Consider the following 25,086-nt stretch of genomic DNA (forward strand, 5'->3'; position numbering starts at 1 on the left):
GAGGTCTCCTGGAGCCTTCTCTTCTCCAGGCTGAACCAGCCCAGCTCTCTCAGCCTGTCTTCAGAGCAGAGCTGCTCCAACATCTCAGCTCTGTGTGTTACTCACCTCTCTGCACACTGGCTGAAGAACCGTGATTTTGGGACAACCAGCAGGAGATTCCCTGTCCCTGGCAGTGTTCAAGGCCAGGCTGGATGGGGCTTGGAGCACCCTGCTCTAGTGGAAGGTGTCCCTGCCCATGGCAGGGGGTGGAACTGGGTGAGCTTTAAAGTCCCTTCCAACACAAACCAGTCTGGGATTCAACAAGGAGATGTGCCAGGAGTAACGGCCCTCGGCACTGGGACACGCTGTGCCACAGAAAGGCCGCAAAAGGGAGTGCAGAGAAGACCCGCGGTGTCCCGGGCCAGCAGCCGACTTCACAGTGGTGGCCGCGCGGCGTGGATCGTGACGGGGTGCCGGTCCCTGCCCCGGCCGGGGAGGGGCGGAGGAGTCCCGGGGCCGCGCTCAGCCAGCGCCCGCGGCATGGCAGGGCTGTCCCGCAGCGGGTCCCCGCGTGCCATCTTCCTGCCTGCCCTGGACGGCGCATTCGTGCTCTCGCCGCTCGGGGGGCTGATGTGCGCCCAGGCCGTGAGTACCGCGGGGCACCGGGGCGGGTGCGCGCACGGCGATACACGCTTGGCGGCTGATGCTTTTCTTTGTTGCCCTGGGTGGATACTGCTCGGTTTTCCTTCGGCTGCCATCTCTACCCTGTGCTTGCTCTCTAACCCAAATTAATCTCTGACCCTCAGACACCGCGGCCCCCTTCTCTCCTCCTTTCCTTTCCAAAGCCAGAGGAAAATTCAGCTCCTTGCCCTCATGCGAATTGGAACTGCTCAACGCCAGGTGATCAGCACGGCTGATCTGCGTGGGCATCCCTGCAGGGCACAAGCCAGAGGGGCCGGAGGCCTTAGGGAGCACAGTCCCCCTACTGAGGTGGGGTGCTGTGGGTGCTCCTGGGGTGCCCCAGGGCTCTCACCCTCCCTGGGCCCTCCCAGCCCTCCCCTGTGTCAGGCTTTGGTGGCTTCTCTAAAAAAGCAGAAGGGTCTTTGTACCGTCAAATTGAGCAGCAGCAGTGTCACCTTCCCATGGCTTCAGCACTGGAGGCAACTGCGGAATAAACTCCTGCTGCTGCTCCCTCCTGGGACTTTTGGGTGCCCCATGTGCACAGGAGTGGGTGCTCAGCTGCACAGGGGTCCAGGTGTGAGCTGCCTTGCTTCAGTTGAGGTCCCGTTTACCCATCCCCTCTCCCTGGGGCACTGAGGCAGCAGCTGGTGTAGAGCTGGCTCCCTGGCTCCAGAGTTCCACCCTGGGCATGGGCATGATTGTGACATAAGAACAAATGCTCAAGGAGGGGCATAGGAAGGACACTGTCGGGGGTATCTTGCAGGAGCATCAGGAAAGAGAGATGGAATCACCATCAGCAGAAGGGACCCTCCAACCCCACACCTGATCCCATTACTAGGACCATACCATTAAACATGCTTGCCCAGCTCCCATCCACTGAACCTCACTGCTCCCCAGAACCTGTTCCTAAGGGCTCCTGATTTCCAGCCCCCTACAGCCAGGGCAAGGCAGCTTGCACACACCACCTCTTGCTCCCAGAGCTGGGCTTTTTCCTACATGTTTCTCCCCAGCACATATTTTGTGATCACAAGCATTAGAAATGGATGTGCCAGACAAGGCAGCATTGTCACGGCAGTGAGCACCAGGGCGGTGCACTGAGGCAGGACAAAGCCTCTTGTGTTTCTCCCCTGACAATAAGCCATGTGGGCTTGTGCAGGCAGTTCTGGCAGCTTCACCTGGCTCTGTCCAGCAAGATCCCAGGCTGAGAGAGCTGGGCTTGTTCAGCCTGGAGAAGAGAAGGCTCTGGGAAAACCGTAGAGCAGTTCCAGTACCTAAAGGGGCTACAAGAAACCTGGAGAGGAGCTTTGGACAAGGGTTTGTAGGGACAGGGCAAGGGGAATGGCTTTAACCTGACAGAGGGAAGATTGAGATGAGATCTTAGGCAGAGATTTTTTGCTGTGAGGGAGCTGAGGCCCTGGCACAGGTTGCCCAGAGAAGCTGTGGCTGCCCCATCCCTGGCAGTGTTCAAGGCCAGGTTGGATGGGGCTTGGAGCAACCTGGTCTAGTGGAAGGTGTCGCTGCCTGTGGCAGGGGTTGGAACTGGATGAGATTGAAACTCCGTTCCAACCAAAACCATACTTTGAGTCTCTGATCCCAACCCCAGCTGGGAACCAGAATACGTTGTGGCTGCATCTATGGCACATTCTTACCCCAGCCTTGACATGGGCATCTCCCTCGGATGTTTGGTCATGCTGCGAAACATGAAGGGTGCAAGGCTGGAGCCTCACATCTCCCCAGGAGGTGTATGTGAAGGGACCCTGCTTTGCTCTGGTGCATCCAGGTGGTGATGAAGGAGGGTGAAGCAGAGCTCACCAGCACCCCTCTGGGTGCCAAAGCTCTATTCTGCATCCCGGTGCACAGACTGTGGTGGAGACTGCAGAAATCACAGAAAGTGCCATTTGCTTTGCAACAGCCTTTCCTTTCTAGGGCCCATTGCTGTGTGCTGGTGTCTCATCCTTTGCTTGCTCCATCATGGGTTAGAGGCTTTCTAAATAAAAAAATACACACAAACTCGCTGCTTCTGGGAGCTTCCTGGGAAGGGATGGTGGAGAAGACAGGTAGGGGTAAAGCAGGGCAGCATCTCCTCCAGAGCCAAAAGATCAGGGGTGGACACAATGCAGGGCTGGGCTTTTCCATCCCTGCCAGCCAAGGGCAGAGACCTGCTCCCTGTCCCACCAGCTGTGCCAGGAGGGGAGGACTTGGCTCTGCAAGGCAGTAACAGACTCACCTACCTGGGGTTTTATTGTGGATCACTCTGCAGGCACATGATGCTGTAATTGTTATGCAGTTAAACCTGCTGAACAGTGAAAGCTGAGCCCCAGGAGCAGTGTACATGGGAGGTGCAAACCAGACCAAACTAGACAGTGGAAATAAGTCCAGAAGTTTGCTGCGCCTGGGAGAGCTCAAGGCTGAGCCCTCACACATCCAGCTCATGAGCTGTCTCTAACACTGAGCCAGCCCCTGCAGAGACTGGCCCTGTGCATGGGGGCTTCTTGGTGGAGCAGGGGCATTTGGTGTTGAGGTTGTTCATGTTTCACCCCTCCTGCCTTGCAGGACATCCCTGTGCAGCTCCTGGGGCAGCAGTACCAACCACAAGCTCACCTGTGAGCAAGGAGGGTCCCAGGTGAGCTGCCTGCCCTGAGCTGTCCCTCAGTCCAGTCCTGCTGTGCTGACCATGGGAACCCAGCTGCCAGAGGTGCAGGTGAGCCAGTGCTCCTGGGCGATGCTCTGCAGGAACCACCACCTGAACTCTTCCCTGTTTCACCCTGCAGGTGCTGGGCTTACTGGTGTGGACTCTCATTGCTGACACGACTTACTACCTCCACGCTGCCTACAGCTGGGTGATGTTCGTGTCCATCTTCTTCTGGATAGTAACAGTCCTTTTCTTCATGACTTACCTTCTACAGCTTCAGCTCAAGTTCTATGTGGTCCCCTGGTCCCTCGTGGTGCGTAGCCAAGAGGAAGTGAGTGGGGTTCCAAAATAGAAAAGATACAGGGGAGATGCTGAGAGAGGAGTGAGGGCTTCACGCTCTTCTGGGCTGATGGAACAAAGTCTCCTGCACTTTACACAATGATATTGTTTCATTCTGCCCCTTGATTGCTTAGAAAATGTTCAAAACAGGGAGGCCTGAATCAATCCAGAAAGTTACAGCCACCATGTTGCTGCTGCAGGCATGATGTCAACCAGAAATCTCTCAGCACAGCCCAGGGTGCATGTAGTGAGATGTTATCTTGGTTTGTTCCCAGTGTGAGGGGCTGAACCCTTTTCTTCAGCTTCTCCTGGGGATGAGGGAGGAACTTGAAACTGAGCCTTTTGCTCATCCCAGCGCACACAAGTCTGAGCCCAGACTTCACGACCTCCTCTTTGCCTTCCCCAGCTGATGATCTTCAACGCTGTGGCAACTGTCCTGTACATCACTGCCTTCATAACGTGCGCGGCTGCCGTTCAGCCGACATCCTGGCGGCAGTGGGATTACAACCGAAGAGCTGCGGCATCCGTAAGTAGCAGTGGGCAGGGGAAGGCCACAGGGCCAGGCAGCTGCTGCGCTCACCCATGGTCTCTGCTCCTCTTCCAGTTCTTCGCCTGCCTCACCATGGTCGCCTATGGGATGAGTACCTTCTTCAGCTTCCGCGCCTGGAAAGGGCTTGGTAGCAATGCAGCTACCAGCCAAGCAACTGACCACGCATAAGGAGGACAGCAAAGCCCAGCCACGGGCCACCCTGGCTTGTGCCAGGCTCAGAGCTTTGCATGCCACCAGGTTTCACTCTTGGAGCAGTGATGGTCAGTACCGGGTCACGTGGATGCTGCTCTGTGGTCTCCAATGATGCTTCCTGCTGATGCACGCATAGCAGAAACCCACCGGTGCTGTCACTGACAGCCTTGCTGGGAGGACACGGACCTGCTGGAGGCTCAAGCTCCTGCTTGTCCTTGGAGTTCATCCTCGCTGGAGCAGCTCCGTGGAGGGGTCATTCCCATACTAAAATTCACTAAATCAAGCTCTGGTCATTCCCAGCTACAGTGTAAGTGATTACAATTAACGTGGTACATAAGCAGTGGCAGAGCTGGAAGATAAAGCCTAAGCAAAGGAAGCAGGGTGAACTGTTCTTGTATTGATTTCTAACAATTTGAAGCACAAATTATATATAAATCTTTAACAAAGAAATCTGCTAAATAAAAAAGTCTTTAAAATCTACTTAAATAAAAAATATCTTTAAATAAAAACATTTCTAAAGTCAGCACTGGAGTCTCTCAGGACAACATTTTCTGTAAGAAGATGGCAGGTACAGCACGGCATGGAGGGAGCAGCGGGAATGTCAGTGCAAGAGAGGACTGCCCCTTCCCACAGCCCTGCCCCAGGGGAGGAGGAGGAAGGCGCATGTGGTTCACCTTGCTTTGCTTCACATCCATGCACACACATGTACATACAAGACCACAAAAATGTGGAAGAGGTGCTAAGGCTTGGACGCACTCCTTCCTCTAGGCTCAGCACCACTCACACCCCTGGAGCTCACAGGACCACCTACGAACCAGCAAGTCAGTTTTGCCCCTTGGTGCAGGTGGTCTTGAAATATAAAAACCACATCTGCAGCTGCTCTGGGAACACACCCCAGATCAGTGCTTGGGAGAATACAGAGCCACACTGTTCCCCTGTACTGCAGATCACAAATTCACCTTCCACTTTCTGGGGACATGGGCTGGTGTTTGTCAGAACTAGAAGTGATGCCCAGCCAAATACAGCAGCTCTTCCCTTCGCACCCTCCTTGTACCGGCTAATAAAAATAGATGAAACAAGTTCAATTTATTTCCAGATCTTGCTACACCAGAAAGCTGGAGCACAGTGAGCCACACTGCAAAATGCACTGCATGCGCCACACAGGAGAAGGTCTAACAGCTCCTGAACAGAGGCAGGCTCAGAAAATGTAACTGCATTAATGGAAGGTGTGAACCAAAAAGGAACTGGACAAACTGCATCAGTCCCTGACACACCAGTCTCTGCTTGGTATTCAGTGACTGCAATGAAGGGTCACGTTTCCACAACTAACTATCTATCTATCTATCTATCTATCTATCTATCTATCTATCTATCTGTAACAGTAAGAAAATTAGCCTTTGCATGCATTGTTCTGACAACATTAAAACTCTTAAACATGAAGCCAGGCTTGCACATAGGTAGTTCATTATATAGAGACATTTAATCTCTTTAAAAAAGCCCCTCTGCCTGATTGAAAACACATTGAAACAGGGATGAATAATAGGAGTGTCACAGAGGGACGAGTTATCTTGGGAACAGATGCCCATAGAAACACAGACAGGAGAAAGCAGCACAGAAGCAGACAGGTCTTGCAAGGATCACCAAGATACAACTCCCCATCGAAAGAAGAATTCACCCCCAGCCATGCCTTGTGGCCTCTGGATTAACAAGAGGCCTTGTTTATAATACAGCAGAATTCCTAACAGAATGTAACTGCCGACGTATTTACTCACACTGCCATTGACTGAAGTAATTAATTGGAACAATTGCAACAGGAAAAGAATGAAAACGTACTTCAATAAAAACAATGACAGGATATTTTCAATTTTAGCTGCAAACCATTACTTTAGCTATACAATTAACAAAATATGTCAACAGGATTCCTTTAAAGTTCCAGGATTCTTCATCTGCAGAAGCAAAGTCTTGCATAAACTGTTTTAGGAGGAGGACATTGATGATTTGTTTAGTGAAGTCACCACTAGCCCACTGCTTAAATCCACACTTCGGCCTTCCTTTTCCTAGAAACATAGGAGAAAAAGAAATCTGTGACTTAATGCTGTTTGGGAATAAGCAGTTCAAAAACTAAAACAGGCAATACACACTCCGTTGGCTGCACCAAATCAGTATAAAATTACATGTTACCTGAGCAGCTGAAATTGAATGTGAATCCAAACTTTAAGAAGAGGTTCTGCACGAAGCCCTGGAGCAAGGTCACTGTTGCTCTGCTGGCCAGGGCAGAGCAGATTCTTGCTCACGTCAGTCAAGAACACCCAGGCAGCACTCAGGGAACAAGGGAGATCTTGCTTCTGTGGTCTGCCTCTCAGGAGACCTCAGAGGTGCAAACCCCAGCTGAAGCCACACCTGCTGCTGAGACATGGACTACCTCTTCCTCCTCAACCTGCCTTCGTTTTCATGACACTTTAAGGGGTGCGGGAGGCATCAGAAGGCTTAACTCTGACAGCAACTTTGACTCTTTTGCTCCTTTGTCAAACATGGCTTGACAGATACCGGAGAGCCTTACATATATTGCATTTCCCTAGGAAAATGCTTATCCCAAAATCTTAATACTTTTGTTTTGTTTGTTTCTCCAGCCTGGACAGAAAGGAAGAGAAATACAAATGGAATAAGCTTAAAAAGCTAAGTTTGGATGAGCGGGGAGTGGGAAGGAGAGAAAAAAGTATAGAATCATAGGATGGTCAAGGTGGGATGGGAGCTCTTGAGGTCACCTGGTTCAAACCCTCTGTTCAAGCAGGGCCACTCAGGACTGTGTCCAGATTGCTTTTGAGTATCTCCAAGGATGGAGACTCCACAGGCTCCCTGGGCAACCTCTGTCAATGTTTGGTCACCCTCACAGTGAGAAAGTGTCTCCTGAAATTCAGTTGGAAATCAGTGTTCAAAGATGCACAAAGAGTGTGTTTCTGAAGAACTGCTCCACATACCAGCTTCATTCATGTTTTCTAGAAATCATTAAATGTGCACTTTGTGTTTAAACAGCCACTCAGTGAAGTTCTTTTCCTTTTGACCCTGATACAGCCTTTGAATAAATGCTGCTGCCTACTGTAGTAACATGACCTTTGGTATTTTCAGACAGAGCTACACAAAACCAACAGCCATTATACCCATGAAAATAAACAACGTGACATACTTACAGCTCTGTAATCCAGAAACATTTCTTTGAAAGCCAGAAAGTCAATAAATGTGAGAAGCATATCAAATATGTCACCTGCAATTTCATCTTTGTGCTGTCTATAGAGAGAAGAATTTGGGGAATTAGAAAATTGTGTGAGAAATAGTTATTTAAAAATAGCTTGGGGGTAAAAGGGTATACTGGGACGAGTAGAGCAATATCAAAATTTAAACAAGAATGTCTAAAATAAAGCAAAACTTTAGCCAAATATTACCTTGCAGTATTTCACATCCAAGTACATTAATACATTACATTTATCTAAATCCAAGACATAATTGTTTCACATCAGTCCCTGAAATCCAGACAAAGAAACTGACCTGTAAGTCAGCGGAAGTAACACTCAACTAGCCTTTACCTAGCCCCGAACCTGCCAGATGGTACCTTAGTTGTCGGAAAGGCACAGAATCATACACATCCCTTCAGAGCGAGGGACTGTGCTGATGCTACTTGGTAGAGGACTTCTGATGAAAACATTTGGAAGAAAGTTCTTGTGCTCCCTTCTCAGCTTGTCTAAGAATCCCAGACTGGTTTGTGTTGGAAGGGACCTTAAAGCTCATCCAGTTGCTCCAAGCCCCATCCAGCCTGGCCTCGAACACTGCCAGGGATGGGGCAGCCACAACTTCTCTGGGCAACCTGTGCCAGCGTCTCAGCACCCTCACAGGGAAGAACTTCTGCCTCAGATCTCATCTTAATCTCCCCTCTGCCAGGTTAAAGCCATTGCCCCTTGTTCTGTCCCTACAGGCCCTTGTAAATATTTCAACAGGACCTTCTTAATAGTTAAAGGCTGGTTTTGTTTTGTTGTTGTTGTTTTGTTTTTAAATATTTTATTAAATCTAATTAATTTCTTTAAAAGGAGCTTTAACTTAAACAGTCTAAGTGAGTTCATAGTAATTTCCTAATGCCCTATTACAAGAAAAAAGAATCTAATATTTTAAGATATTCAGTTCCCACCTACATTTGATTCTCTTATTCAAGGGGAAAAACAGTGGTCTTACAGAAGTGATGCAATGATTAAGACAAACCAAAGTCTTCTCTGAATATTTTGTACAAGAAATATTTCAGTAAAAGCATTTCAGCACATGCCTCTTGAAAGACTACCAGGCTATTTCAGTGTCCCACACTGTATCTGTGACAAACAAGAGGGAACCTTTCAAAGGTCTGGCTTCAAAGTGATTATGGAAAGCCTCCAGTGTTCTCATTCTGATTTCTCTTCCTACCCCTTAAAATCTGATATATTTCAGCATGACAGTTCAGAAATTCAGAGTAGCAGGACATGCTGAAGGCAAGAAAAGTGGTCAGTCATCGCCTGCATGAATACTTGTTTTTTTAATTCATGACGAGCCTCCTTCTAAAAGGGAGAACTTTGAAACCACAGCTTTAATCTAGATAAAAAGAATTAATTAAGAGGCTCATAAATCATCCCCCAACCAAAAGCAAAGCAGACACTTACTGCAGTGACATTATGAAAGCAGTCATATTGAAACCAGGAATCCGTTCAAGCAACTTTTCTTCAATGTATTTCTCTACTAAACGTATCTAAAAAAAAACCAAACAAACCACCCCTATCATATCACATAACAAATTTCAGGAGCAGATTCCAAAACAGCACATTGTCCTTACAATGACATCTTATTGGCACTTTGTATTATCCTCACTGGGTGAACAACTGGAGATTCCTTGCCTGGGAATTGCTAGACCACCACTGAGGCAGAGTTGAACATTTTTTCTGGGAATATTGTTGAGAACAAATGCTATTGGTACCTACTAACAAATTATTTTTAACTCATTGGATAGTACTGACTAGTAGGCTGGTATAATTTCATAATTATGCTTGGCATGAAGAATGCAATTGTAGTGTCCAGTACATGAAATAATACTACTGGAAAAGAACAAACTTTGTTATGCACACATTAAACACATTATATACTACAGCAACAGGCTAGATTTCTAGTCAGGAGAGTTATGCGACTTCTAAAACATATATAGAAATTTTGAGGTGAAAAAAGGGGCAAGGAACCAGGCCTCCAGAAAACATCTTGTTCATAGATCATGACTGTGTCAGGAGATAGCAGGCAGCATGTTGGCTGTGCTCCATACAAAACCAGTTCATAAAGGGGGGAATACAGGATCTGACACTGGCCTCAAGAAAAGTAAAAAATAATACATGCAAAACCCAGGAAAATAGTATCTTACATATTCATTAAAAATACAAGTATAGATGAGCTTGTTTTCTTCTGAGTCATCAAATGCCTGGTAGTGCTTCTCCATAAAAGTCCTCTGCATTAGCTGGAAATCATCATCTGGGCCACAACAAAAATGCATCACACAGTTAGGAGTTCAGTCATTCTTTCTGAACACAAACCCCATATTCACTAGTCCTCTGCTCCCTCATTGTACCCACAGAGGCCAGCGCACGTGCGAAGTCTGTCACACCAGTCCCACAGCTGCTACTGAGCCACCACTGCTGACCCAACTGTGAGAAGACACGAGACTGCTGGTGGAGAGCAGCACTGCTCCAGCTAGAGAGCGGCGCCAACAGGACAGCAGCACATCTGTCTGTGTTCTGACAGCATTCAGAATGGAATGGGAGCAACACATCCACCTAACAAGGTCTATAATTACTTCTCAGAAGTTTCACTTACACTTAATATTAGCAAAGAAGTGCTCCTCCTCTATATTTCATTAATAAGGTTACGTACTCTGAAAACCTTCTTGTTCAGGTGCTCAAGTCAGCGAAACATATGTATTTTTTAACAAAATTACTAAAATTCTTCACTAGAAGATTTCAAAATATTTTTTTTTCCTGAATTAAAAAATATTAGTGAAATTCACAGATTCATTTTCAATTGCTAGGGAATTTTTTTCCAGTTGTAGAAGGAAGCAAGAATAAAAATTAATGCTGTAGGTGACCACCAAATTCAATAGTGTAAAGTTTACTTACAGAATCATAGATCGGTTAGGGTTAGAAAGGACCTTAAGATCATCAAGTTCCAGCCCCCCTGCCATGGGCAGGGACACCTCACACTAAACCATGCCACTCAATACTCCATCCAACCTGGCCCTGAATACTGCCAGGAATGGAGCATTCACAACTTCCTTGGTCAACCCATTCCAGTGTCTCACCACACTCACAGTAAAGAACTTCCTCCTTATATCCAACCTGAACATCCCCTGTTTAAGTTTAAATCCGTTACCCCTTGTCCTGTCGCTACAGTCCGTGATGAAGAGACCCTCCCTAGCATCCTTATAGGCCCCCTTTGGATACTGGAAGGTTGCTATGAGGTCCCTACGCAGCCTTCTCTTCTCCAGGCTGAACAGCCCCAACTTTCTCAGCCTGTCTTCATACGAGAGGTGCTCCAGTCCCCTGATCATCCTCATGGCCCTCCCCTGGACTTGTTGCAACAGTTCCATGTCCGTTTTATGTTGAGAACACCAGAACTGTACACAATACTCCAAGTGAGGTCTCACGAGAGCAGACCAGAGGGGCAGGATCACCTCCTCCGACCTGCTGGTCACACTCCTTTTGATGCAGCCCAGGATACGGTTGGCTTTCTGGGCTGTGAGCGCACACTGAAGCTGGCTCATGTTCAGTTTCTCATCAAGCAACATCCCTCAAGTCCTTCTCCGCAGGGCTGCTCTGAATCTCTTCTCTGCCCAATCTGTAGCTGTGCCTGGGATTGCTGTGACCCAGGTGTAGGACCTTGCACTTGGCATGGTTAAACTTCGTAAGGTTGGCATCAGCCCACCTCACAAGCGTGTCAAGGTCCCTCTGGATGGCATCCCTTCCCTCCAGCGTATCAACCGAACCACACAGCTCGGTGTCATCAGCAAACTTGCTGAGGGCGCCCTCAATCCCACTGTCCATGACACCAACAAAGAGGCTGAACAAGAACGGTCCCAACACCGATTCCTGAAGGACACCACTCGTTACTGATCTCCAGCCGGACATCGAGCCATTGACCACAACTCTGCGTGAAGCCGTCCAGCCAGTTTTTTATCCACCGAGTGGTCCATCCATCAAACTGATGTCTCTCCAGTTCAGAGACAAGGATGTCGTGCAGGACAGTGCCAAATGCTTTGCACAAGTCCAGGTAGATGATGTCAACTGCACGACCTATGTCCATCAGTTCTGTAGCCCCATCATAGAAGGCCACCAAACTCGTCAGGCAGGTTTCCCCTTTGTGAAGCCATGCTGGCTGTTACCAAGCACCTTGTTGTTTTTCATGTGCCTTAGCATGCCTTCCAGGAGAATCTGCTCCAAGATTTTGCCAGCCATGGAGGTGAGACTGACTGGTCTGTAGTTCCCTGGGTCATCCATTTCCCCCTTCTTGAAAATGGGGGCTGTACGACCCTTTTTCCAGTCATTGAGAACTTCACCTGACTGCCATGATTTTTCAAATATGATGGACAGTGGCTTAGCAACTTCATTTGCCAGCTCCTTCAGGACCCACGGATGGATTTCATCATGTCCCATGGACTTGTGCACAGTCAGGTTCTTAAGATGATCTCGAACCTGATCCTCTCCTACAGTGGGCCCAAGGTCTTCAATCTCACAGTCCCTGCATCTGCCCTCCAAGACTTGGGTGGTGTGTTCAGAGCATTTGCCAGTGAAGACTGAGGCAAAGAAGTCATTAAAAACCTCAGCCTCCTCCAAATCCAGGGTAGCCAGTTCTGCTCATAGCTTCTGGAGAGGGCCCACATTGTACCTAGTCTGTCTTTTATTTCCTACATACCTACAGAACCCCTTCCTGTTATCTTTCACATAATTTGCCAGATTTAATTCTAACTGGGCCTTCGACTTCCTGACCTGGTCCCTAGCTTCCCAGACAATGTCCCTGTATTCTTCCCTGTCCTTGCTTCCACCTTTTATAAGCTTCTTTATTCCTCTCTATGTTTCTTCAGCAGCTCCTAATCCATCCATGGAGGTCTCCTGGCCCTCCTGCTGCATTTCCTTCTAGTCAGGACTCAACGCTCCTGAGCTTGTAGCAGGTGATCCTTGAATATCAACCAACAGTCTTGGGCCCCTCTGCCCTCTAGGGCTTTATCCCATGGAACCTTACTAAGCAGGTTCCTGAAGAGGCCAAAGTCTGCTCTCTTGAAGTCCAGGGCAGTGAGCTTGCTGCTTTAACACAGTGTTAAAACACAGCAGTCTCAGCTTTCTAAACCTTAGCACATTCAAAATCAGTTTGTTAGCATTTCTCCAGATTCAACTCCATCACAAGGCAACTGAGGCTGCAGAATCTACCACTCTCTGGGAAGGATGTGGTCGGAAAGCTAACGTGCTGTTCTCATGAAGCAGTTGGTGGCTGACTGGCACAAATTGTGTCTTGGTATCTTGTACCTCCATGCAGACTGACTACTCAGGTAACATGACAGTTCTGAGAATTTAGCACCTAAAATTGCCTAAGCTCACATGATGAAATTGGCACCATTCCATGTTCCTGCTGTGAACAGGTCCCGTCACCTTATGACTGTGTGCACACATATAAGTTACAGGCAACACAATCAACTTGGAAGAACAGTCTCAAAAAGAGGAAAGTGATGAGATGTGATGACACCCATCGCCAGCTACGCAGGGGTGCTGCAGAAACAGAGAAAATAAACTGTTCCCAATGTTCAGCAGAGATAGAACAAGGAACATGTTTAAACTGCAAGACAGGCACTATATATTTCAGATTACAGCAGCAACAGCTAGGCATGACAGCAAATTGTCTGGAAAAACCGTGGCAGCTTTTAAGACTATCCCAACAAACAAGGTAGGAGAGGTTTGGGAAGAGCTGAGGAAGGGAAAACTGCATCTCAGCCTTCGCCATCCCCTTTAGAAGAAGGTATAAAAATCCCAGGAAGCTTTGTTTTCTATGTGAGATTTACAAGTATCTTTACTGCTTATTTAAGAAGCAGCATATTGTAGTTGTGCAGAGAATAATTTTTAAGATTCATAAGCACACTGTTGTGCAAACAACACACGAAAGACTTTTGCGTATATTCTTCCTATTCTACCAAGTTGGGGGTCATAGGAACAGAGGAAGAAAAGCTCCCATGAAGCAGGTAGGGGCTATTTTAGCTCTGTATGTCTGCTGACAGAACAGCAGCTTGCCATATGTGAAGCACCCATCTTGTTGTCTACAACTACTTGCAGATCTTACCCATTATGATATCCTCCAGATTCCCAACAACTGCATCAAACTCTGCATCAGAGAAGGAGGAGCTGAAAGCAAAGAAAGACCATACTGCATAAAGATGTATTTCTAGCACAGCAGAAATAAAAGTTTAAAAGTTATAATTAAAAAGCGTTAAAAAAAGCCTAAGCACAAATCAGCCTAGTAATTACAAAATTATTGAATGACTCTCTGAATGAATGGTTTCAACCTACAAAATAATCCACGACACTGATGATAAGACTGCTTCATAGGATTCTCATCAGGCCTCTACTCTATTTCACCCAATAAGGTGCCTAATTGAAAAAAAACCCACATTGTTTTACTGGCATTACTACCAAGGTAATTCCAGTTCTGGTGCAGAAGGATGTAAAGAGTGTAATTAAAAGAGAAGAAATTAAGTGTTTTCCAGCCCACAATTCCCAGCTGCTACCACAAGCTTTCCTTCTGCTCTCTTCGATGTGTAAACTCTACAAGGTGATCACAGAACTCTAGACATTCTAGAGAATATTTTGAAACACTTGATCTTGTGGAACCACTTAAATTCAATAGATACACAAATACCACACAACAGAAGCAATTTAAATATTTTTCTTATGCAAGAAACATCCCTACACACTACAAGTAAATGGCATAATCTCCTATGCTCATTCTATAGTGAGTAAATTTAAAAATTAAACCCCATTATAGATCTGAAGTAATCCAGGGAAGAAAACTTTGGTACCAGCATTGCAGGACTCTGGATCCCTCTGCTAAATCTATTACTAAGCAGTTTGTTCAGCCACAATAAATAATGCACAGGATCTCCTTGGCATTCACAGCTCATCTTTAGTGGGGGATGAACTCTTTCTATATTCTCCAGGAGATGAAAGTCAGGGTTTTTTTTTCCACACATGAAGGAAACAAGTCTCATAGGACATTTGTCTTTAAGGAGAAAAATAGCTTTGATCAGCGAAAGCACCATTTACGTTAAATTAAAAGCCTCTCTCTTTCAAATTTCTCTTTAGTAAATGGAGCAGAAGACTCTTTCAGGCTAGGTTTTAAAAAAATCATTACAGTTACTTTTCTAGTGAAATTAATTCAATAACATTTTAACCAACTATAATAAGCCGTAGGGGTCATTCTGACCAGGAAAAATGAAAATCTATTTGACTTTAAAAGGCATTTGATTACCAAGTGAAGCACCATTTCTAACCTGTTAAGCCTTGGAAGATGAGCAAAGCCAAGGCAAGGGACTGGAAAAGGCTCCTTTTCCACCAGGGGGCACATCACCATCAGGAGAGGTGCTGGCACAGACCAGTGGAAACAACGTGCCTCGAGCATTAAGTTAAGGCTTCCGGCAAAAGGGCTCATCCCCCCTAGCTTACATTCAAGGAAAGGACTTTGCTACAGGTAATTTCCACTCTTTTCCCCCCTCCAAATAAAAGCTACTACTAGTTACAGAGCTTAATTTAACAGCAACAGAAAATTTAAAGTATTAATTTAAATCTTGTAAGACAAATAATGGAATTCTATCTGTTTCAAAACAGCAGCATTTCCATCTCTCTATACAACACATGTGCATCTGCATACCTGAAGAAACACAGGCTCACCAATCTTGTGGTTTAAGCCTCTATCGCCTTATTGTGCACAACTAGGCCACCACAACCTGGACTGCTGCAGCAGCCTCAGCATGTGGCCATTTGTGACAGTCTGTGCGCTGAAAGAACAAAAAACCAGAGAGACTAAGGCACAGGCACACATCCTCTTCTGCCACAAGCTTCAGGAAAAGAGTATGCCAGCCAAATGTGGGGCAAAGTAGTGTAAAATTTTAGCAGTGTAAAATCTGGTTGAGGTCATAGAATCCCAGACTGGGTTTGGGTTGGAAGGCACCTTAAAGCTCATCCAGTTCCAACCCCTGCCATGGACAAGGACACCTTCCACTAGAGCAGGGTGCTCCAAGCCTCATCCAACCTGGCCTTGAACACTGCCAGGGATGGGGCAGCCACAGCTTCTCTGGGCACCCTGTGCCAGGGCCTCACCACCCTCACAGGGAAGAACTTCCTCCTAAAATCTCATCTCAATCTCCCCTCTGTCAGGTTAAAGCCATTCCTCCTTGTCCTGTTCCTACAGGCCCTTGTCCAAAGCTCCTCTCCAGGTTTCTTGTAGCCCCTTTAGGCACTGGAAGCTGCTCTAAATTCTTTCTGGAGCATTCTCTTCTACAGGCCGAATAAACCCAGTTCCCTCAGCTTGTCTCCAGAGCAGAGGTCAGCTGTAAATGGTCTCAAATGCCTAGAAGGAGCATATTTAAACACAGAGGAATCGTTTCTTCTTAGAAGACATAAGACAACATATGCTCTTGAAAAGGAGAGAGAAATTTTAAAGTGAACATAAAAAAAAGTAGTTCAGCCTTACAGTGCTTATTTTGATCACTCAGCCAGAAAGACCTAGCCCTATGTCCATTGCAGATACATTTAGTTTGACTTCAACTAAACTCTGAACTGATGATATTCCCTCCTGCAGCTTTACATTCTGCACCCCTGTTCTCCTAGAAGAACAATCTGCAAACCAGTGGGGTGTAAATTCATTTGTGTAATTATATTTCTATGGAGAGCTTTTAACTAGTAATAAGCTTATTGAAAGTCTGACCCGGATCACAGAATACTCACATGGCTACATCAAAGGTTTCTTCATCAGAATCCTCCATTGCTCCTGCATAGCCAGGGTGGGGGAGAGACAATCTCGCTGCTGTTAGCGGTTATTTCTTCTTTTCAGACAAAGTGCTAAGAAACAATGTATGACTTGTCATTAATACAAATCCAATTGTTAAGTTACCAAATGCTTTCTCCAGATGAAGAAATTTTAGCGGTAGGGCATGTTCTTCCAAAGTTACTGCTACTTCTTTTCTGTAATAACCCGCGTTCTCTAGGAACTGTCTCTGCCTCCCCAGAGAACAGGCTCAGAACTGCACACACCTGCAGTTAGTCTCCATAAAGGTGTTTCAGGTGACCTTTACTCATTTTCTGCTGAAGCACCTGTGACTATTACAGACACAAGGAAATGAAGCCAGGTAAGATGCTGCTCTGATCCGGTGGGTCCTGGGGAGCTTGCAGACCAGACGTTGGACAGCGATCTTTATGTACCTGTCCAGCGCCGGGCTGTGCCCTGCCCAGACCCTCGGCCTGTGGCTAGGAGCAGCCGCTGACCCCTCACGCAGGCAGGACAGGGCACACGGCGCCTCACGACCACTGCAGATCGGCGGGCTGGCGCGGGGGACACCCTGTTCTCCCCCGCCCCGCCCCTGGGTGACCCAGCGCCGAGGGCGGGAGCCAGCTCTACGGCATCACCCCATGGGACAGGAGGAACGAAGAGCACGGCACTCGCCTCCCCCTTCTCAGTCCTGGCTCCAGTGCAGCCCCAGCCCTGTCCTCCCTGGGGCACCCCGCCTACCTCATCGCTCCTCAACGAGGCCCTGGGCCTTCCCCTTCACTCTTGAAACGACTCTCATATGACCCGCTCCGGTCAGCTCCCCCTTCCTCCGGGCCCCCGTCACCTCCCGCCCGCCCGGAGTGGGGCCCATGACCCCTGCCATGCCCGCACCTTCCGCCGTCGCGGCACCGCCGTCGCCCAGCCCGGCCGTCTCCAGGGAAACGCTTCCTTCCGCCCCGCCCTCAGCCAATCGAAGAGCGGAGGCGGCCGCAGCGGGCCCGCCCACACCGGGGGAAAGCAGTGCCCGCCGCAATGGCGGCTGTGTGGCATCCGGAGGTGTCGCGGCTGCTAGGGACTACCCTAGAAATGAAAGGAGCACACAGACAGTGCTTCCTTATGGTGCGCGCAGCTCCCCCGCCGGCGTTAAAACGGGTTTTCCCCTCACAAAGCATGGGCCTGAGGGCAGCACTCTAAGCCGAGGTTTCAGTGCATCTTGGGTCACCTGGCAGGAGGCTGTGCCCCACCGCCTCACATCGGCTCCACCACTTCACCCCAGCGGGACCCCTGCCTTGCACGGGCCTCGCCGTTCTGCCTGAGAGCTAGCTTCTTGGGCAAGGGCTGCCTGCATCACCCTCCAGCACCACAGCAGCTGGAAGCCCCGCACTTACCAGCAGCAAAGAATTAAAGAACAGCAAATGGCTTTCACGACTTTATTGTTGGACGACTTCACTACAATTTCTTTCCATTCCTGAGCGCCTACAGAGCCACCACCTCCCCTCCAAGTCACAGAGCCTTTGGAACACGCAGGGACCGAGGGGGAGAGTGCAGCAGTGGCGGACGACTTAGCTTTACAAAGACACTCCATAGTGAATTCCAGCAGAAAGCCAGCCGAGTGGTGCAGTCTTTCTGTTTGTGAAATGAACAGGACAGTTCTCTGGGACACAGCTCCCTCCTCCATCTCCACTGGCTTTCTCTGCCCAGCACCAGCTACATGGAAGACATCTGGGGCAAAATTTTCAAAGCATTCACATCTTTCCAACAAAGAACGCAGGCACTTAGTCCCGTGTCCACAGAGGCAGTGGGGCTCTTCAGTCACCTCTACTTGAGACACCAGATATCTAGAAGCCATTGTGGACCTGGGCCTTAAATGCTTAATCTCATACAGCAGTTGAGCGGAATGTGGAGTCCTAGGCACTTCTGTGCTTCTGAAAATTTTACCTCAGTTAATCCTGGCCAGGGAAACCAAAGCCCTGAAGTTCCTAAAATCAATTAAGGCAGAGTTCAAAATGGGTCTGTCCCACTTCTTCCCTAAAGCATGGTTTGTATCTTCGTACCTTAGGTATAAAACCTATCATTGCATTTGGAAGCACTGAAAAACTTCAAGTGGTTCTGAAATCCTAACATCCTCATGGCAGTGATGGTGTTCACATTTGCCCATTCAGCAGCGAGCAGGGAGGGACTCAGCCCTGACCGGCAATGTGGATTATAGCAAAACCTTGTAAAGTACAGTCAACAAGGAAATACGGTCCCTGCAGCACAGATTTGCCAGTCTGACTAATCAAAACAGGCATTTCTAGGCAGAGGAGAATTCTCATTTTAGCAAAAAGACTAACCAGCACTCCAGTTTTGGATTCAGTCTATATTTGGAAAAAAGTCAACAAGAAAAAATGATGGACAGAACTGTCCTAATTCACACATTGTACTCCAGAGGTTCAAGAGAAACACTTTTTCTTTTTTTTTTTTTTTTTCCCCTTTCTAATGTGTATCTCAAGATGAAATTCAGCACCCTTGCATTAGCAAAGGCAGCAGGTGAAACAGAGAGCTTGACTGGTACCTGCGTGCAGACCTCTTTGCTCCTATTTAAGTTAGTAGGAAGTGAAAGTGCTTAAGAGGAAGAAGCAGCCTCAGCTCTGCTGTGTTACTACTTGACAGTACAATAAAGATAAGTGATTTTAAAGATAAGGTACATCGCAGCATGAGAATTCACTGCCACATACTCTGCTGTTGAATCACTGCCAAGAAGCATAACTCCACCAGGTTTTGTGCTACTTCACTGACACCAGCTGTGAACCCCAATTCCTTCTAGGTACCTAGTAAAACACTTAAGAGCTGCCTGCTGAAATGCATTCTTAACATACAAACGTCACAAGTGTGTAACTGAACTGGAGCAGAGATTCTCAGCGGGTGATCCCTATCAAAAACATGAAGTGTGGCCCCAAACGTGCCCAGAGCAGGGCTGACATGTGGCAAGCAAGGTGCATTTTTAAAGAGTTACAGAGTAAGACCCAACTTCCTGTCCAAATAACATTTTTTAAAATAAACTGGCCCCAAATTCTCCTCCAATCTTTTAAGATAGCTCAATATTTCCAAAGCTAATATAATTTTATAAACCAACACTGATTAAAAAAAGATGTTTGATGATATCTTAAAAAATACCCAGAATATCAAATTAATTCCAGTCCAATGGAATTAATCCAATTAGTTAAGAATACCTCCTGAAAATTATATCCTTATAAAAAAATGTGGGTATTGAAGTTAAAAGCATCAGAAACCTGAAAATACCAACAATCTTTTGACGTTTAAAGACAAATTAGAACATTCTTTGGAATCACCAGGTTATTAAAATGTGAGTTTCTCTCTGGTCTCCACACTGTCTTATCAAATCACTCTGTGTATGGATTAAGTCTTTGGGCAGTTTAATATCCACTGTCGGAAAATACAGTCTCTGACCAGCAGGAGGCTACATTGAACAGGAAAACACTGGTATTCTCTTTTTAGTACTGACTTCTGCCAAAAATAGAGACTTTCGAGCACAAGACAGAGCAGCCCTGGTTTAGGAGATACTTATTTGCACTTCTTTTCTAAAATGCATTGTATGTGTACTTCCAGCACGTTTTTTCAAATTTTTCCAGCACTTGCGACAGGTGAGAAGGAAAGGGGGAAGAAGAGACACTCTCCTATGGTCTTGCTTTGAGGAACCAACAGCCATAGCACACTGAACTACCAGCTCTCCTTATTTTTGAAATCAGTTCCCATTGCTGGCAACTTGAAATAGCTTATTAAAGATTTAATTTTTAAGATTAACAGATAACAGGTTAGCATGAAATCTGGCCGTGGCTATGGTTTTATGCGTGTAAAGATTGGTCAGAGATTCTTTCCCCTTTCAGCATTGGTTTGAGTTAATTGAAAACAAGTCTGGTATTTCTCCACGTGTGTCATGATATGTGAGAGATCTGTCTGACTCGGGTTTGTATCTCCTGTCGACACAAAGGGCAGGTCTCCAGCTGCAAGGCACACTCCATACACAGGTCACTGCAGGAGAAGAAAAACGAAGAAAGTGTGAAAAACTCAACAAAACAAGAAAAAACCCAAGCACTAAGCAGTTCAGTTAGCCTCCTAGAAACACACTCAAGATAAGTCTTTCAGAGTGGAGATTAGGAATTGCAAGTCAGGTGTTGTGGATCTACAGGCTTTGAGAGGAGCTCCTGTTGCTCAGCATCCTAAAGACCCAGTGCTGTTGGTTGGGATTACACTTTGTTCATCTGGACACTGGATCTGGAAAACAGTGGTGCCAGTGCCCTGCGGGGGCCTGTTACCACTTCTTGTGGACGCACATAGGGCACGCCTCATTTTAACTTCCCAGCATCCAGACTCATGGCAAGACTGCTTCCACAAGTGCTCTAAAAACACTAAGGAACTGGACTTAGCTAGATTAATTTCCCAGTAGGCTCCTTAAAGGCAGGAAAATGCTATTCTCGTATTACTCACAGTGCTGTCCCATTTTTATGTCTTAGAGGAATTTGTTACTTGAAACAATCCATTTGTTGAACATTTAATGAGTATTTGGGCATATAATGAATTTTCTGCTCTCCTCATGTGATCAGGATTTCACAGCATCAGTACTACACAAGTACTAAGCAGGCACTGGTCTAGTGAAAGGTGTCCCTGTCCGTGGCAGGGGGCTGGAAGTAGATGAGCTTTAAGGTCCCTTCCAACCCAAGCCATTCTAGGTTTCTAAATAAACCTTTGATATCAGGGAATAAAGACTCAGTAGCCCAGGGTAGCATACGTACATTGCTGCAGTACTTCCCCAACCCCAGACACATGTAATTAGGGATGGTATCTCGGGTGTATAGTGAGGGAAATAGTGGGGATGCTATGCTTAACCTCCGTCTTTCACATTTGGAAGAAAAGGGGTTATTTCCTTTATGCTTGGGAGTCAATCAAGATAAGCAGGGACTGCATCTAATTTCACATAAGCTGAATGTCGAACACACATATTTTCCCTGTTTCTTTGCTTTTGGTTTGTTTTTAAGGTTTTACCTGTGTCCACACGGCCTGAGTTCTGTGTCTGCTACCTCATCACAGCAAAGTGTGCAGCAGTTCTCTCGGATACTCACTTGCTTCAACAAAGCCAGACGCCTGTGTCTGAAGCAGACACCCCCCTGTTAGTTTGACTCAAAACAACAGATCCACACTTATTCTGACTGTGCTACTCAACACTACTGCTGATAAACATCAATCATAACTTTCCCCTCAAAAAGCTTAACACACCCAGAGATGTTCAAAACAGTCTTCAACTCCCTATTTGGGTGTGTCAGAAGGGGACAAAGACAGCTGAACACTTAAAATAAATTGTTCTTTGGCATCTGTGTACTTTTAAGAGTTAAGGAAAAAAACCCCACAAATTAACCACACAAACCAAAATATCAACAAAATTCAGAAACCCTACGATGACGTAACAGTTTAAAAGAATAGAAATTGAAAATAAAACAAACAGCCTTAGTTACACTAAAAGAACACTAAGTAACTAAAAAGTTACACTTCCTTAAGTGTAACAACAGATTTTTTTTTTTTTAACCACAAACCTCAGCACCACTCTAGAGGCAGTGCTTTAATCCAAGTGGCAAATCTGGGGTACACTGTATGCCAGATTACACTATGTACTGTGGTACACTGCTTGTGTTCCAGTAAGTTATTTCATTACTAACAACCTAAACCAGAAAAGCCATTAGTTTTCATTCCTCCCAGAAATTTGGTATGTTAAGGAAGAATATATCCAAACCTGTTTTTATCTAGTTTGATTTATGGTTAGGGAAAGTACTTCTAAATCTGAATAACCTTTTTCAGCACTGTCATTCACAAATGGAGACATTTTCATCTGGATCAGAAAACGACAACCTAGAGACTTCCAGTCATTCAGTACCTCTATGCTGCCAATATCATGAATTAGGTCAATTTTAAATAAGACATCTTTTTTTTAATTAGGACTATACCTCCTTGACCAACCTAACAATTCTCAGACAGCAAGAGGTACTTTCACTAAGAAGTTTACTACACAGTACTAGATCACTTGAATTTACCTTTTTTTTTTTTTTTTTTTTTTTTGGTGTAATTCAATGGATTTTGGCTGTGTGTCTCCTACCCTTCTCATTAAGTTGCAACAGAGTCTTTTCTAAAGGAGACCTATGGAGGTGTGACACTGTAAGATTAATGTTGCCAAGTACAACATAAAGACTATGCAACTTGGAACTATAAAGACTATGCATTTTATTTCTCCATATGCAAACACACTCAAACTAGACAGGATTACCTGGGCAAAATGATCTTCTCTTCTGCTGTCAGAAAGGCATAATCATTAAAGGTACTAAACTTCATTGACGGTGGGTACTTGAAAGGTTTTGCCCCGAAGTTGAACTCACATTGTTGATAGGACATGAAACTAGCTGCAGCAAAAAAGCCAGATCTGCAATATAAGGAACAGACATTTTAGAACAACAAACAATAGGACAGCTTTCCAGATACGTGGCTACTATTACCAGACAAAAATATACTCTGAAACAAAGTGTCCTGGGTTCAGCAGTAGTAGTAATTTTTCTCCTTCTTAGTAGCTGGTGCAGTGCTGTGGTTTTGACTTTCAGCCTGGGACCAACGCTTGTAACACTGATGTTTTCAGTTGTTGCTAAGTAATGTTTACTCTGACAAAGGACTTATTGAGTCTCATGCTTTGCCAGGCAGGAGGGGAAGCTGGGAGGAAGCAGAGGACACCTGACCCAAACTAGCCAAAGGAGTATTCCATACCACAGCACGTCATGCAAAGTATATAAACTGGGCGTAGTTACCCAGAAGGGCTAGACTGCTGCTCAGGTCAGGCTGGGTACTGGTCGGCAGGTGGTGAGCAGTTATATTCTCTTCCCTTGTTATTTCCCTTATTTTTATTATTATTGGTGGTAGCGGTAGTGGTTTTATGTTATACCTTAGTTATTGGACTGTTCTTATCTCTACCCATGGGAGTTACATTCTTTCCATTCTCCCCTCCATCCCTCCGGGAGCAAGGGGAGGAAGAAGGGTGGGGAGTGAGCGAGCAGCTGTGTGGTTCTGAATTACCGGCTGGGCTTAAACCATAACAAAGACACAAGTTCCTTCAATAGGCAGTTCTACAGCTAATTGCCAGAAAAGCCTCTAACATACCCAGTTACAGCTGCACATGTTCACTTTATTTAGTTCTCAGCTTCTGAATTTACTCTGAGTCAGCCAATAAAGGCTGCTTACTCTACAGTTAGCATTAGTCACATTTACACTAAAAGCAGATACATCCATTTGAACAGCCTACAGCCCGATCCTCTTTACACTGATCAGCTCAGATATCTCCTTCAGCACTGGACAGAATTATTTTTCTTCCAAACAACTGCTGTTTAGCAGAGCTGTGAGGAGCACTACCAGCTGCAAGGGACACCTCCATATCCACCACTCCCTTTGCTTTATTTGAGCAGGCAGGAACCTGGAGAGCTTGCAACGCTCATACACTTGTGTGGGACTTGCACATGATGTATCCAGGTCTGATCGCTCTTAGCACAATGCCCATCTGGTCCTCCTTGCCCTTGAAGGATTATCTCAGGACAGCTGTCTTTTCTTCACAGCCACCTTGTAAAAACACCACAACTATCACCTCTTTCAGTTTTATTTACTGAAAGGGCCAGAGTTGAGTAATACCTTAAGTTCTAACCAAGTAACAGAATCTGTTGAGTATATAAATGACATAATCCACATGAAGAACTGCAAGCTGAATAGATAAGATATTCTGCAACTCTTTAAACTGAACTATTCTTTACTTGTGTCTTGTACTTAATTTTAAGGGGAAAACATGAATGAAATTATTAGCTCAGTGGTATTACTTTACGTAGTACTGTAATGCTTACTTAAGCTACACAAGAAGCTTCTTTCTCAAGTATCACACCAGCTTATCTTTTCAGGACTAAAAGGCTGAACTTCTCCATGAGCATCAGGAGTTGGCTGTGTGTTAATTTTAACAGAGCTGTTAAACAGAGACATCCTCCCATGAATATTCAATATGCTACTGCAGGAACTGGTCTCAGTGAGCAGCAGTAAGTAAACAAGACATTCTCCAGCACTTGCAGGATTGAGGCTTTATATATATATATATATTTTTTTTTTTTAAGATAAAAAATTCCTCAAGGACTACTAGAAATACGTTCATCTTTGCTACACCCACATTCTATTTCAGTGCTGTGCTAGCTTGACAGTAGAAAACATCAAGTTGAGCCTACCTTTGGAAAGTTCAAAGTATTTACTTTGGACCCTGAAACCCACCTGTAAAATTATATCCTTCTCACTGATTTCTAAGCAACTTTCAATTGGGAAACTTGCTTAATGATGGCTTCAAGTAAGCAAATATGAATGTACATCTGAAATGGGAAACACTTCATGTAATTAAAACAATTATTACGCAGGTCACTGTCCTTCCAAGTGAGCACATACTTACATAGCAGATGAAAATACTTGCTTCTCAGCAGGAAGCTGGTTTCCATTTAAATAGAAGATCATTTGCTTTTCGTGCAAGTCTAGTAGAAATCCTATTGTGTCTCCTTACATGCAAAGCAAAGAAAGATTTCAGTTGTTA

General features: G+C 45.8%; 3 protein-coding genes across 7 annotated transcripts in view; 1 reads left to right on the top strand and 2 right to left on the bottom strand.

Moving 5' to 3' along the window:
* Positions 1–519: 519 nt before the first annotated feature.
* PLLP (plasmolipin) lies at positions 520–4,349 on the top strand (the record flags this gene model as incomplete). The annotated part of the gene is made up of 4 exons (XM_080638191.1): positions 520–624; positions 3,432–3,605; positions 4,038–4,157; positions 4,236–4,349. The coding sequence occupies 4 exons, from the start codon at positions 520–522 to the stop codon at positions 4,347–4,349; spliced, it is 513 nt and encodes a 170-aa protein (XP_080494317.1).
* A 1,945-nt stretch (positions 4,350–6,294) lies between these two features.
* Positions 6,295–17,363, bottom strand: ARL2BP (ARF like GTPase 2 binding protein). The gene is made up of 7 exons (XM_080637238.1): positions 17,337–17,363; positions 16,406–16,519; positions 13,746–13,807; positions 9,793–9,899; positions 9,050–9,135; positions 7,562–7,658; positions 6,295–6,430 (listed from the first exon to the last, which is right to left on the bottom strand). The coding sequence occupies exons 2-7, from the start codon at positions 16,441–16,443 to the stop codon at positions 6,350–6,352; spliced, it is 471 nt and encodes a 156-aa protein (XP_080493364.1). The 5' UTR covers positions 16,444–16,519; positions 17,337–17,363; the 3' UTR covers positions 6,295–6,349.
* Positions 17,364–17,889: 526 nt separating this feature from the next.
* The window catches only part of RSPRY1 (ring finger and SPRY domain containing 1), a 34,151-nt gene continuing 26,954 nt past the window's right edge, over positions 17,890–25,086 (bottom strand). For 3 of the 5 annotated variants that reach the window (XM_080637954.1, XM_080637955.1, XM_080637953.1), the window contains 4 exons: positions 24,949–25,051; positions 22,759–22,911; positions 21,489–21,593; positions 17,890–20,477 (listed from right to left, as the gene is read on the bottom strand). In XM_080637954.1, the coding sequence (XP_080494080.1) occupies positions 20,381–20,477; positions 21,489–21,593; positions 22,759–22,911; positions 24,949–25,051 (458 nt within the window). In that variant the 3' untranslated portion in view covers positions 17,890–20,380. Of the gene's footprint in view, positions 20,478–21,488; positions 21,594–22,758; positions 22,912–24,776; positions 24,887–24,948; positions 25,052–25,086 lie in introns of those variants that run through there. The other 2 variants (XM_080637957.1, XM_080637956.1) reach the window with 2 other exon arrangements.

This window comes from Psittacula echo, assembly GCF_963264785.1.
Source record: "Psittacula echo genome assembly, chromosome: Z".
Lineage (NCBI taxonomy): Eukaryota > Metazoa > Chordata > Aves > Psittaciformes > Psittacidae > Psittacula > Psittacula echo.

Coding starts and splice junctions, on each gene's coding strand:
- ARL2BP (XM_080637238.1), bottom strand. CDS start 16,443: ATGGAGGATTCTGATGAAGAAACCTTTGATGTAGCCAT. Junction 13,808..16,405: donor GAAACCTTTGATGTAGCCAT/GTGAGTATTCTG, acceptor CTTTGCTTTCAG/CTCCTCCTTCTCTGATGCAG. Junction 7,659..9,049: donor GCTTTCATAATGTCACTGCA/GTAAGTGTCTGC, acceptor TTCTCTCTATAG/ACAGCACAAAGATGAAATTG.